At 40.9% G+C, this 14241-nt stretch overlaps 1 protein-coding gene across 4 annotated transcripts in view; it reads right to left on the reverse strand.

Annotated features, from left to right (window-relative positions):
- Magi3 (membrane associated guanylate kinase, WW and PDZ domain containing 3) overlaps window positions 1-14241 on the reverse strand; it is a 229959-nt gene that overhangs the window by 53090 nt on the left and 162628 nt on the right. For all 4 annotated transcript variants that reach the window (XM_041637915.1, XM_041637914.1, XM_041637912.1 and 1 more), the window contains exons 14-16: window positions 12332-12524; window positions 9462-9641; window positions 1774-1959 (exon numbers count right to left, since the gene is read on the reverse strand). In XM_041637915.1, coding sequence (XP_041493849.1) covers window positions 1774-1959; window positions 9462-9641; window positions 12332-12524 — 559 coding nt within the window. The remainder of the gene's footprint in view (window positions 1-1773; window positions 1960-9461; window positions 9642-12331; window positions 12525-14241) is intronic.

A 14241-nucleotide genomic window follows, 5' to 3' on the forward strand; every position in this document is an offset into this window, starting at 1 on the left:
GGAGGAAGGTCATTGGTTAAATAAAAAGAAACTGCTTGGCCCTCATTGGTTAGAAGATAGGTGGGAGGAGTAAACAGAACAGAACGATGGGGGGAAGAGGAAGTGAGCTCAGACTCCACAGCTCTCCTCTCGGGAGCAGACACCTCAGAGAGACGCCATGCTCCCACCTCCCAGGCAGACGCATGCGATGAAGCTCCGACCCAGGATGGACATAGGCTAGAATCTTCCCGGTAAGTGCACCTAGGGGCGCTACACAGATGATTAGAAATGGGCTAAATTAATATGTGAGAATTAGCCTAGAAGAGGCTAGATAGAAATGGGCCAAGCAGTGATTAAATGAATACAGTTTGTGTGTTGTTATTTCAGGCATGAGCTAGCCAGGCAGCCGGGTGCTGGGGACGCAGCCCCACCGCCCTTATTACTACACTGTTTGATAGGATATTTATATTGTTTTACTTTGACTGTACTTTATAAAAGTAGCAGCCTGAGATAGACTGGGAACGCTGACGGTTATCCCCTGCAGTCTGTTAGTCCTGTACTTGCGGTCCACTCTACTACTCAGTCCCGCTGACCGCCAGCTGTAAAGGTTAAGAGCACACACAACTCTGCAATGCCGTTCTGTGGCACTGACTTCTGCTTTATAATCTGAGTCACAAAATAAATGTTAAGGAGAGAATGCTCATGAATAAATACCCACCACAGTACCTTGGACAGAAAGAAGACTTATATAATACCTTAAAGGTAAAACCATGAGAGTAGTCCAGTTGGAACAAAAAAGAAAGGCACCCGGGAGTGATGACGAGCCTAAAGTTCTGGTAGGCTGAGGCGGAAGGGCCACTGGAGATAAGGAGACTGAGACCAGACTTGATAACACAGCAAGATGCTATGGGGGTGGGGGTGGATTACAAACCACCTGGAAATTGACTTTAGGATCAAAGAAGAAAGATGGAACATAAATAAGCAAAATTATGGGGAACCCGAATTGCTATCCATACCCTCTTGACAGTACTGGGGATCCAACCCAGGGTCTGTGCAAGCGTTCTACCGTTGGGCCACATTCCCAAAGTATGAGGAAATTATATATGGAAGAACCAAGCTCTGCTTCCGAGGAGGGCACATCATGGCATGGATCTGACATATCAACAGCAACTCCATCTAAACCCTTTCAAGCCAAGACTTAAACATTAAGGAAACAAGATCTGAAAGCTATCAATTTTCACTTCTGGATGCTTCTTCAGTTCATAAATAAATGGCCACCACTCACCAACTAAATGACTTTTCTTGAGCAGCTGACAACTTTATAATAAACTGTCTTTTGAGATATAAAATGAAAAAGGCGAGAAATGAGACTGCAGGGCATATAAACAGCTCTCTCACACTCCGTGCTGGTACTGTGCGGTGGCTTGAGGACAGCCCCTGTGGGCTCATGTCTGCACGGGTGGGCCCTAGTTAGTAGAACATTTGGGCAGAAATGGAAGGCAAAGGCTTGCTGGAGTCGGTGTGGCCTTGTTTGAGGTTTTAACACCCCACACCAGGCATGCTCTTGCTATCTCTTTATCTGCAACTTTTGCATCAGGTGTAAGCTCTCAGCTCCGGCTCCAGTGCCGTGACTGCCTGCCTGTCGCTGCGCTCCATTATGTTCAGACGCAAGCCCTCAGCTTGTGCTTCCTTTTATAAGTTGCCTTGGTCATGGTGTCTGTTCACAGCAATAGAACAATAACTGAGACACGCTAAGACATCAGCTTGGGGGAGGCAGGATGGCCACTTCCTCACCTTCTTCCGCAATGACTGTCAGTGTGACAGTGACTCCGGCATCTTTGATCAGCTGAACAATATTATCATGAGACAGGTCAACAATGGACTGCCCATTCACCGCAGAGATGTGATCTCCGACTTTCAGTTTTCCACAGCGATCAGCTGGACTTCCCTCTATGACTCGGCCAATTTTATGAGGAATAACTGTGGAAAGAACCCCAAGTTTTCCAGTTATTAAGATACCTGCTAGTGATGGGCTTGTCATCATCATTATTTAAGTATCATTATCCCCTCCAAATCACTCCCCACTGACCACACACAGAGACTTTTTAATGTGGTTGTAACCATGAATATAAGCTTGTTGATGATTTCCATTTACTGGAAACCTGTACTAGTTTTTCTTGAAAGGCACTGACTTTACTGACCTAAAAAGCTTTACTATGACAGTGACCATTGTAGGGTTGGGGGTGCATCAACCAGACCAGAGAGGTGAAGGTGCGACGAAAGGAAAGGGGCCAGAGTGAGCAGGGAAGAAGGGACGGAGAGTATGAGTGTGACAATCCCAGAAGGCTGGCCTGGGGGATAGGAGTGGGGCACGATGACAGCTGCTCTTCCGCTGCCGGGGCAGGGATGGGGATGCTCCTGGTAGGGCACCACGGGCATCCGCAGCGCTCTAAAGAAAGAGCACTTAGAATATTTCTGGTACTACTGGGCATTGGTGTTGGTTCCACATGTGTCCTTCAGACATCCCTGTAAAAGATCTTTCATCTTTTTCTTTTTTTAGATTTATTTCTGTATATAAATGTTTTGCCTACATGTACATATATACACTGCATGTATGCCTGATCCCCTTGGAGTTCAGAAGAGGGTGTCAGATCCCTGGGAACTAGAGTTACATATGATTGTGTGGTTGCTGGGAACTGAACCAGGATCCTTTGCAAGAAAAACAAGTGCTCTTAACCACTGAATCATCTTTACAACTGTAGCACGAATTCTAATTGTTCTTAATAATAAAATCTCAGAGTCAGCTATCAGGGGGTGAAAGCTGAGAGATCAGAGAAGCAGAGCTGCCCGCCACGAGAGCTCTTACCTCTACCAATGCTCAGAACAAAGAAGCGATCCTGTCCGCAGACTGACATCTGCAGACTACTGCCTCAGACTGCACTGAGTTCCTGTCTCCTCCCGCCTTAGATTAATCTCTCCGCCCGGCAATATCACTCCTGTCTTTACCTCCCTAGTGCTGGCATTAAAGGCATGTGATTCCAAGTGCTGATGATCTCCAGACCATGAGAGACCCTGTCTGAAAGGAAGTGAACTGTGTTCCTGAGGCTGGCACCTCAAGTTGTCTTCATGCACACATGCATACATATATATGCATCCTCCCAATGCACATGCAGTGGCAGAAAATCTGTCTTGAGATCTTTTTAAAATTAATGTTACATGAGAATAGCTGAATATTTATTTATTGTTGATACTATTTGGCTCTCTTTGCACAAAACTGTGACTACCACACAGACATACTAGGGGGTGCAATACGTTGTTGTCACAACTTAAGACAAGGCCCCATGCACTCAGGGCATCTTGTCAAAAACAGGTATAATCCAATGTGCAATAAGTGGCATTTGTACTAGAAAACAATTCTATATTCCCTGAGAGTTTCCTAGCCTAGATCAATAAAGCTACCAGGCATTTGGGCTCTTCATGAATACTGACTGATAAGAATAGTGAAAGTATTTTTAGATGGCACTGAGAAATAGGTTTAATTTCTTGAGAAAAACACTCCTGACTAGTATTTCAGAATCATAGCTGCTACTTTCCTGTAGATTAGACTTTCATTTTGATTGGGAAAGTTATTGTTGGTCATGATTTATGTCCTTGACCCTGCCAGAATTATACAATAGTAGATGTTATCTATGATGGGGACAATTACTGTTGGACACAAGTGCTAAATAAAATCAAGCTCTTAGGAGTCCATTCTCCTTACAAATGGAATTATAGTGGTATATTATTTTTTTTAATAAGTAAACCCTGCCTGAAGATCAGACAACAAAGCAGTCATACCAGTCAGTCATACAGGTCAGTGATGACCTTTAATCCCAGGATTTGGGAGACAGAGGCAGAGGGATCTTTATGAGTTTAAGGCCACCCTGAGACACACAAAATTGAATCTGTCTAAAAGAGAAACAGCCATTCGTACAAAGTTGATCCCAGCACTAGGGAGGTGCAGACAGGAATGATATGGCTGGGCAGAGAGAGGAGCATAAGGAGGGAAGAAACAGGAGCTCAGTGGAGTGTGGAGTCTGAAGATTTGCAGAGACAGAATCTTCCCACCCTTTTGGTCTGAAGATTTGGTCGAGGTCTCTCTAGTGGTTGGTTGCTTTGCTTTACTGATCTTTAGGTTGAATATGTCTCTTAGTTTTTATTATTCATGTTACATAGAATAATTAGAAAAAATGTCAATGTTATATGGGCCACAGTCTCCACCAGGCATTCTGGGTTGGTACAGTGTAACAGGTGGCACATCATAGGGAGGCCCTGTTGTGATCTCCTAAATCAAAGGTTTACTCATGAATAGAGTTCATTCTAAATCTTGAGAAGAAATCACTCAGGTCCTTGGCACACTGGAAGGTTTGTTCAGACTAGGGAAAGCATCAAACAGAATGAATCTGTGAAATCTCAGTGGTTCCCTTTCTTGTACCACAAACAATAAAAACTCAGAGATAGATATTGGGGTTCAACCCAAAAACCAGAAAAGCAAAGCAGCCAGGCCACTAGAGAAGTCTTACCTCTATCAAGGCTGGGCGACCAGAGACTAAGCAGCCTATGCCTCCCTCTCTTCCCACATTTATTCCCTCTACTGCTGGGATTATAGGTGTGTGTGACTCCCTAGGGCTGGGATTAAAGGTGTGAGCCACCACCACCCGGATTTGTTTCTACTTTGATCTTGTGTAGCCCAGGATGGCCTTGAACTCACAGAGATTCGCGACTGTCTCCCAAATCCTGGGATTAAGGGTGTGTGTCACCATCACCTGACCTCTAGTGGCTTTAGCTTTGCCTCTGGTCTTCAGGCAAGATTTATTTAACAAAATACAGTAATATACCAGTTCACTTCCTTACAGTGTGAGCTGAGCAACAGCATGGCACTATAGAATGGTGGTATGCACCTCCACAAGGAGCTTGTCTGGGTGAAGGAGGGTGGAAGTGGCCAGATTCTTAAAGTCCACTTAGAGTGGAGTCACCAAAGCAACTAGAACCATCAGGCCCCCCTGAAAGGTCATACCTGAACATTCTGAGTGGACTGGGAAAGCTGTCATGGTATTTTCCTCAGAGAGCACAAAGCTACAAGTCTTGTATCATTTTGTTGGTATATAGTCTAAGGATATCTGCCATAAAGCCTCCTTTCCCGTATCTATCTACACTCATCTCTGGCCTCAATCTGTCTCACGGTTTAGCATGTCTAGTTATTTAGGTCACGCTAGTACTCTTAAACATTTATTTTCAGTTAAAAAAAAAAGACTGCACCTGGAAATGTCCTTTTCTCAAATAAACCTTTGTAACCAGAACTGAAAAGCACGGAGAACATGACAAGAGTAACAGTAACGTCCCACAGTGCTGGCAAAAGGAAAAGGAGCCCTTCTCTGCAGCTAAAACGGGGCCTTTTCTAAGCACTGCCCATTCAGCACTGAGGCTCACTGAGGATGGGTGCTGACCGGGACCTCCTGATCTCAGACGAAGTTAATAGTAGGGAATCTTGCAGTTTCAGAACTGACACCAGATGTGTTACTAGGAACTCCTTTTTGAGACACATGCCACTAGAAGACACATTTACCTAGAAGAAAAAAATGATCTTATGTCAAACGGGGCCCTGGGACAGGTCCATAGAAAGGACCTTACAGGTAGGCTTTCTGCCTTTCCACAGTACACACCCCTTAGAAAGTGCACTTTACACAGACACATTAGCTGTGCTGCCTCTGTGAGCGAAAGCTCTGCTCTCTGAATGGAAAAACGGCATTCTATGAGGGACGCTCCAGGGTCCAGAACCTGTGAGATTATTATCTAGCAGTTAAGTAAAATCACTAATTTTGATTTTGTATCTTGAATAAAAATTTGAGTATTTATTATGAAAAACACACCAACCACCTGGGCCTAATTTACGTTCACACTGATAACTTATGAGCTGCAAACACTCATTTCCTGCCACATGTTAGTTTTGTCTTAATCTTACATTTGAATTGGGTTTTCATATTTTATTATTAAGTATGAACAAAGACTGTAAAGACTCTCTAATAGAGAAGGTTGCTGGGTATCCAGTGACTGTGAGGCTGAGCCAGGAGGACCACTTAAGCCCACAAGTTCAGTAATAGCCTAGACAATAAGACACTGTCTCAAATACCCAGCGTTTTAGGTAAGATGATAATAACAATAGCAGTAGTAACCACAATGAGCCACAGCAACTACTGTGGGTTCTGGGATCTACTTTTTTTTTTTTTTTTTTTTTTTTTGAGACAAGGTTTCTCTGTTATAGCTCTGGCTATCCTGGAACTCACTCAGATCTGCCTGCCTCAAGAGCTGGGATTAAAGGCATGCAGTACCGCCACTAGGAAACATACTTATCTCTTGCAATCTTCAAACCCAATGATAAACGATACAACTATGTTAGCACCAGCCTCAGTTTACAGAGGAACCACAGCTCTTGTTGGGTAAGTAGCCTATCCCAAGGTTAAGTCTTCTGCTATTAAAGACAGAATAGGCTTGAATCCAAGTTTGTCTGATTATGAAGCCTAAAAAATTCAATGATATCTTATTCAGAGGCCAAATATCTATAATACACAAAAGCTCTCAAAATAGTAAAGTGTTTAAATGAATATAAAAGCAAAATATAAACATAAACTGCCAGGGGCCATGAGAGTCGCAGCAGGTGACAACTCGTGTTCAGATGTCAGCCCACCAGAGGAGTGTTATGTGATGTGTCCAGACAAGGTCTGCAGGACCACTGACTCTGGAAACCGTTGCTCACTTTTGCTAAAGCACCTTGGCGTCTCTGCAGTACCTGCCCTGTAGTGTGTAATCTCATGTGGTGTGTATATGTAATCTCATGATTACATCTCAATCTTAGGGGCACATATAATCTGTGGAAGATGATTGATGACTTTCTATTTGGCTGTGTAATTTTTTTTTTTATTTTTGAGACAGGGTTTCTCTGTAGCTTTTGGTTCCTGTCCTGGAACTAGCTCTTGTAGACCAGGGCTGGCCTCGAACTCACAGAGATCCACCTGCCTCTGCCTCCCGAGTGCTGAGATTAAAGGCGTGCGCCACCACCGCCTGGCTTGGCTGTGTAATTTTTATATATAAAATATATATTTGGACATGCTTTATAAGTAGATCTATTTGTCCTATGAGGACTGTAGACAATAAAAGTCTGCTTTGTTCCTTTTTACTCAAAGACTGATATCAAAAAATAACAACTTCTCTTCAGTGTAACACAAACTGCACACAATTACCTTTTACCATCACTTTTACCTCAGAGTGAGTTCAAACTAGACTAAAGGCTTTTTGTAAATAGATCATAAGTTTAAAACCTTACAGCTGTGTGCAAGGGCAGAGTCACAGATGACTAACCAAAGCTACTACACAAAGCACCCTAGGAAAAACATGCCCGTTCTTCACTTGCCAGTATGTTACCAACAGACCTATGTCTCAAAGTCTGTCACTGGGTACTGTGCATCCAACCCCCAGTCTGGTTACAGTTTTACTCCTGAAACCTTGAAATCCATGCGTTACTATCGCAATGGCTCAACTCCTAATCCTTATCCTAGGAATGTGATTTTTGACCAATGAAAGGTAACTTTTGTATTTTCTTCATTGCCTCAAGGCTCCTGGGAAAAAGAAAGTTTTTAGGCTAGGGGAAGAAGCAGCAGGGAGGAGTCAGAAGTAGGACAGGAGAATTAGAGTAGAGTAGAAACAGAACAATAAGAGACTGATTCAGAAGAGCAAAGGCGGAGTTTTTCATTCGCCCTCAGACAGCCAGACAAAGAAGCCCTTTTGGCTTGTTGTAGTGTCTGATTCTGAACCTTGAAGAATGTCTTTCTTGGGCTGGACCCCAAAGACTATTGTTAATAAACAAATAAACTTGAAAATGTTTAAACACATAAGTAATGCAACTTCTTACTGAATCTACCTTTATTATTGCTTTGTTTTACAGGGAACACTAGATTCTCATTACTTTTTGCAGTGATAGGAAGAGACCATTTTTAATATAAAAGTTGTCAGCACTATCACAAATTATAAAAATCTTTTACTATTTTTATTAATTTGAATGTCGGATTAGATAAAATGATTAATATGATTATCTTTAATAGTTACTCATTTTTAAGAGTCTGATTTCCAATAAGACAACACCAAAACATCTCTTTTTTCATATTCTGACACAGGCCATATAATCATCTTCACAGCATCAGTGACAGTTCTAGTTCCAAGTGTTACCATAGCAACTGCTGTTGGAAAATGGAATTAGTGTCAGTGAGCAGTGACCTGACTCATATCACAGCAGCTTCTCCCTTCACATGCATGTATTCGTTGTAGCAAGATTTTTGCAAATTGGTTTCCTGGAAATGTTTTAATTTTTTTAAAAAATTAAGGTCTTAGTCACTGTTAAGTTTAATAAGATCTCCTATTCAACATATACCCAAGATATAATCAAATCCACTAGGCAAATGACAGGATATTCTTATGTGGTCTAGGCTATTTTATTGTTCTGACTTAGAAAAAAATAATTATTAGATAACCATAACACAGAAATGTCAGTGCTGGTTCTCATCTGAGATTCAACTGGATTTCATAATCATAGTTAGGATCCCTGCTTTAGAAACATGAAGACAAGGTGAACGTGCTGAACCCTCACAGCCTGGCGCTCACCACTGTGCTCCCTGCTCCCTGAACCCTCACAGCCTGGCACTCACCACTGTGCTCCCTGCTCCCTGAACCCTCACAGCCTGGTGCTCACCACTGTGCTCCCTGCTCCCTGAACCCTCACAGCCTGGCGCTCCTGCTCCCACACACTCATCCACTCACATGGAAAGCTCTTGACACTGGCTCAGAATACTAATTTTAAACGGTCTAACAAAATCTTACCTTTCAATGAAATATGTATGAAAGGCATAAATGCTTCTTTTCATTCAACAAGAAGGCTTTATAGTTGGAATACAATTATTATGAAGCAACATAAAATAACTAAGGCATAATTGGGTCAAGACTTTCCATTTCTCAGTTTTACTCTTTTCCTCAACTATTCCCAGATTTTAATTCATTTCTACTTTACCATTTCTAATTTGGAAAAGTCTATGCCCTCAAAACTTAAAAATTATTACTTAAAAAAATGTAAGTCGTATCTTCTCTAAAGTCATAAAACTGGGTCCCTGGCAATTTCCGTATTTTCTTAGTGTAGCCTTGGTGAAAACTAAGACTTATTTTATGACATTTGAGATGCCTGAGGAGTCTGAAGGCAGGAAGGTTTGGTTTAGATTACCTAATTTTGAAATTAAGGACTCTCTCTCTCTCTCTCTCTGACACACACACACACACATTAAAAATTTACTACCTTAAAAAGATATATCCCAAAGAAAATTTATACACAGGTCTTAATTCATTTCATAAAGTCAGGGAAACTGAATGTTCAGGGAGAGACAAGAGGATACAGTCGCCCTTACCTCCTGGAGGTGGCTTGCTTTTAGAGGTGAGGATGACAAAACCAAACCCTTCATTTTCTTTTCTCTGTAAGATAACATCATAGGCCTCCTGGGCAGGTCTGGCTGGGAGCTCAGCCCGATTCAGGTGGGGGGATCCGTTCTGTGTGAAGGCTTGAGGGCTGTCATCCTCAGATTGCTTGTCTATAATAAACATTACCGGTTTTAATATATGGAAAATAGTTTGTGCTAGATTAGTATTTTAGTGCTGAGCTAATAAAAGAAAATTTCATTTCTACTACTACAAAGAATAGAAATGTAGCATGTTGCCCCTCTTCCCTGGGAATCTTGGGCATAATCAAAGTACAGATGTAGGCAGCAGGGATGGATATATCTAACTTCCTAAATACTTAAAATATACAATATATATGACCTAATGTTATTTCACTTTTGAGAAAGTTCCTCAAAACATCTATGTGATTAGATAGTTAAAAAGAATTGTTGGGCCAGCCAGTTAGCTCAGTGGGTAAAGGTACTTGTCATCAACATACATACAATAAATAAAGCAAAAAATAAAAAGCTAAGAAAATCAGAATTATTGGAATTGCTTTAGTTCTGTGAAGATTATAAAGTTTTAACAAAAGCAGATGATAGAAGAGACACAGTAAACTTCCTTTTAAAATGAACTGTAATATAATTTAGTCAGCGACTGATGTTCACAGATGTCTGTGGAGAAGAAAGATTCAAGAATGCTGCCCCAAACTGTCTGCTATCTGTACAGGATGCATCTTATATAGGCGTTTTATAATCCAAGTTTCCTGATTGATGGGACCAGCTGAGTTCATCACGCGACCCTGTATATAACAAGCTTGCCTGTGAACGGCAGACTCTCTTGGGTATGAAGTCATATGGAATCCCCTAGCAAGGGCAGCTATCCCTGGGCCCTTTTGCTGCTATTCGAGGATATACAAGAACTTGAGAATGAAATGGATGCTTTAATTGATTTGGAAAAAAAAAAAAGGAAAGATTTATTTGTGTGCTAATTGGGTCAGTCATCACTAAGAATGTATTCTATTTGTTTAAGACATATTTATAAAGCCTCTTTAGCTTTAAATTTGCTTGGTGTTAAGAATGTTTTAGCTGCTGAGTTGGTAAAGTGCTTGGGCCATATTGGGGAGGCAGAGACAGGCAAATCCTTGGGGCTTGCCTGCCTAGTTTATACAGAAAGTTCCAGGCCAATGAAGTACCCTGTCTCAAAATAAATAAATAAATAAATAAAAATAAATAAAAAAAGATGCTTTAGGAATAACCAAGGTTATACTCTCTGTGCACATGTCTCCCCTCCCCCTACAGACATGAGCACATAGACACATTTAAAGAGTATATTTTAGAATCTCGCATAAAATACCAACACTCTGTAATTACTGAGAAAGCAGAGATGGGGTTCTTTTCCCATTGGAATTCTTTAGCCAAGTCTCTAATAATACAAAATTGCTATAAAACACCATGGCTTTCCCTGTGATACTTCTCAAGTTCTCACTAACTACAGACATGCTCTGACCCTAGCACCATGTGCAGCAACACCGCATGGAGATCAGTGTGACTCTCCAGTGTGACGCTGTTTACAAAGAGAGCATCCTTCTGTCGTATTGCTGCTCAGACCACGAGCTTAACTTGTCTTCAGCACTAGGTTCAATCCCCAGTACAAAAAGAGATCAGATGATACTATTAATTTAATAAGTTAATTAACACTGACCAATACCTACTTGTATACTACTCCTACGTAGTAAATGGATTAAAATCCATCTCTTCATTAGACTTAATTTCTTGTGCTACTGAACTGTTCTTTTGGGTAAGGATTCACTTACAAAATCCTGTCCAGCTGGACATTGTGGCAGAGACAGGCAGATATCTGTGTAGGCTAGCCTGGTTTATATAGTGAGTTCCAGGCCAGCTAGGGCAAACCTGCTCTCAAAAAAATATATATATTCAATGCTCACAAAGGCATTGATAAGAAACTAAAAGAGCTGTTCAAATTCTACTCTCATGGTTTAGACTCTGGGCCCCTTATTTACTGTCTGTGAAGCTCTTCGTGGGTGACTGTACATGAATTAACAACAGAGTCGGGGGTCCAAATAAACTAATTTTGATACATCTGATACAAAGTGAGCACCAATACGTTTTAAATTATAGTACACGAAAACTTTTTTACTGCATGTGTGTGTGCGCATGCATGTACTTGTATAAACGGAGGCTGGAGGACACCTTCGAATGCCAGGGTCTCTTACTGGCCTGGAGCTCACCAATTAGGCCACACTGGCTCACCAGCAGGCCCAGGGGATCTTCCTGCCTTTGCCTCCCCAGTAATGTGATCCAAATCATGCCGCCATGCTTGCCTTTTCACAGGGCTGCTATTTTAAGTACATGCCAACTTACCTGGCTTTTTATGGGGCTATGGGGATCAAATAAACTCAGGTCTTCAAGCTTGTAAGGGCAAGAACTTTACTGAGTTATCTTTCCTGGCCCTAGATCAAAACTTTATAATGAGAAGCACTCCAACTTCCTGTGAATATCTGTGACTTTACCATGATCAAGCCTTTTGATATATTTTGGTAGAGGCTATTTTGGTATGCTGAAATAGCAATATATTTATAAAAATAACCTTTAAACTGATATTTCCATTTACAGTAATATATTGGTAAAATCAGCTAGTATGATAATATTATAATATGATAATGATAATATGATAATGTAGTAACTTATTTCTTTGGAAAACTATTTCGGGTTCTGATACCAAATAGGTCAGCATATACACTGCTGAGTATTGTAAAACACCCTAATAAAACAGAGCAAGTGGATCCTTAGCTTTCCAGTGTTGAAAGAATTTTACACACCTCCACAGAAGATTTTTCTCCTGACAGTCAGTAACACATGGCCATTCCGAGCAGCAGTGGTCATTAAATCCAAGACTTGCTTGTGTGATTTTCCTTTAACAGGAATCCCATCAATGCACATCAATTCATCGGCAGCACGAAGCCGACCATCCTTTTCAGCTGCTCCAAGGGGAATAATGGCCCCAATATATATCTGTAAGACAGCAAAGCATAGGTTGGTCTATGCAATTCCGTAAGATCAGTTGAAGAGTTTAAGACTTCATCTATAAAAAGTCATATTTCAGAAAAGTAGTATTTTAGAAATTATATATCCTCCAAAGCGGTACTTCAAATACCCACACTGTAAGATATAATTCTAGATCCTCAGGGTTGAGCACAAGGAAGGAAATACAAAGTTGCTTAAGAACTTAAAAAGCACCTCCAAGTTCTCCACCACTACAATGGACCAAAACGCTAAAAGTAATCTAAAAGAAATGCCAAAGAGAAAGAGATATTCTACAATTGTTCACAGCAACCAGGGTCATTCTTATGATTCTCCCACATCTACAATGACCAACAATACAATACAAGTTCAGGGTATATAACCAAGAAATAGTTGTTGTTTCTAAAATGCCAGAGGGGGCAGGTAGGATGAGGGTCATTTGCATCTTGTAGAAAGACCCAGTTCATTTTGCTCTTCAGGAGTTAGAATTCTAAAATTTTATGCTATTTATAGAACTACTAAAATTTGACGTTTAGAAAAGAATAGTTGCTCTCAAGTTACTGAGGATAAATCCTTTAATGTACTAAGTGAACATTGTGACTATCAACAAAACAGAAGGCAATGAAAAACACATATGCTATCAAAGCACAGTATCTGACATTTGCTCTGTGCACAATGGGCTATAAGCTTCACGTATCCAAATGAACACTGTCAATGTAAGCTATAAGATCAATTATAACATTTATATGTTATAAATATGTGATGTAGGAGGCTCTTCTGTTTTGTGTTGATTTCATTGGTTAAATAAAGAAACTTCCTTGGCCGTTTGATAGGACAGAACATTAGGTAGGAGGGGTAGACAGAAAAGGATGCTGGGTAGAAGGCAGTGAGACAGAAGCCATGGCTCTCCGGCCCGAGATGGACGTAGGCTGGAATCTTGCCGATAAGCCACATTCATGTGATGATACACAGATTTATTAGAAATGGGTTAATTAAGATGTGAGAGTTAGTCAAGAAGAGGCTAGAGATAATGGGCCAGGCAGTGTTTTAAATGAATACAGTTTCTGTGTAATTATTTCAGGTAAAGCTAGCCGGGCGGCAGGACGCGGCCTGCTCGCTTCATCACTACAAATACGTTTCACTCAAAAACAGAAGCCTTTCATACGTAAAGGACTAAATTTCCAAGAGTTATAATGCAGAACTTTTCTATCATATATAACGAATGTAAATGTAAACTCTAGATCATTTTACTGCTGCCTTTCAACACTAAGGCAAAATGTAAAACCAAAGCCCACTGTGTTTTCTAAATTAACCCACATAATCCAAATTCTGGCTTTAAATGTTTTATAAATATGACCATTATTTCTTCTAGAAAGTCTCTAATGGTAGAGCTAAGGACAGAACAACAGGCAAAGCATTGAGCCTGGTGCGAGCTTTCTACTGAGCATTCTGAAGACCAGCTACTGTGGGGAAGTAGATACTAGATTACATGCGGGTTCTGAGAGAAGGAAAATGCCTCAGACTCTGTCTAACAAAGGCAGAGGCGAATAATTAGTTCAAATAAGCTTTTTCTCTGGCACTAGGAATCAAACTAGGCCCTCAAGCCTGCTAGTCACATGCACGTTTACCACTGACAATTCTAGTTCCAAATAAGCTTTGTGTATTTACAAAGAACAGAAGTAAATTAACTGATGTTATGTTTAGAGCT

Source organism: Microtus oregoni, unplaced genomic scaffold (genome assembly GCF_018167655.1).
Source record: "Microtus oregoni isolate MIOR12 unplaced genomic scaffold, Mior012 000054F_ref0000373, whole genome shotgun sequence".
Lineage (NCBI taxonomy): Eukaryota > Metazoa > Chordata > Mammalia > Rodentia > Cricetidae > Microtus > Microtus oregoni.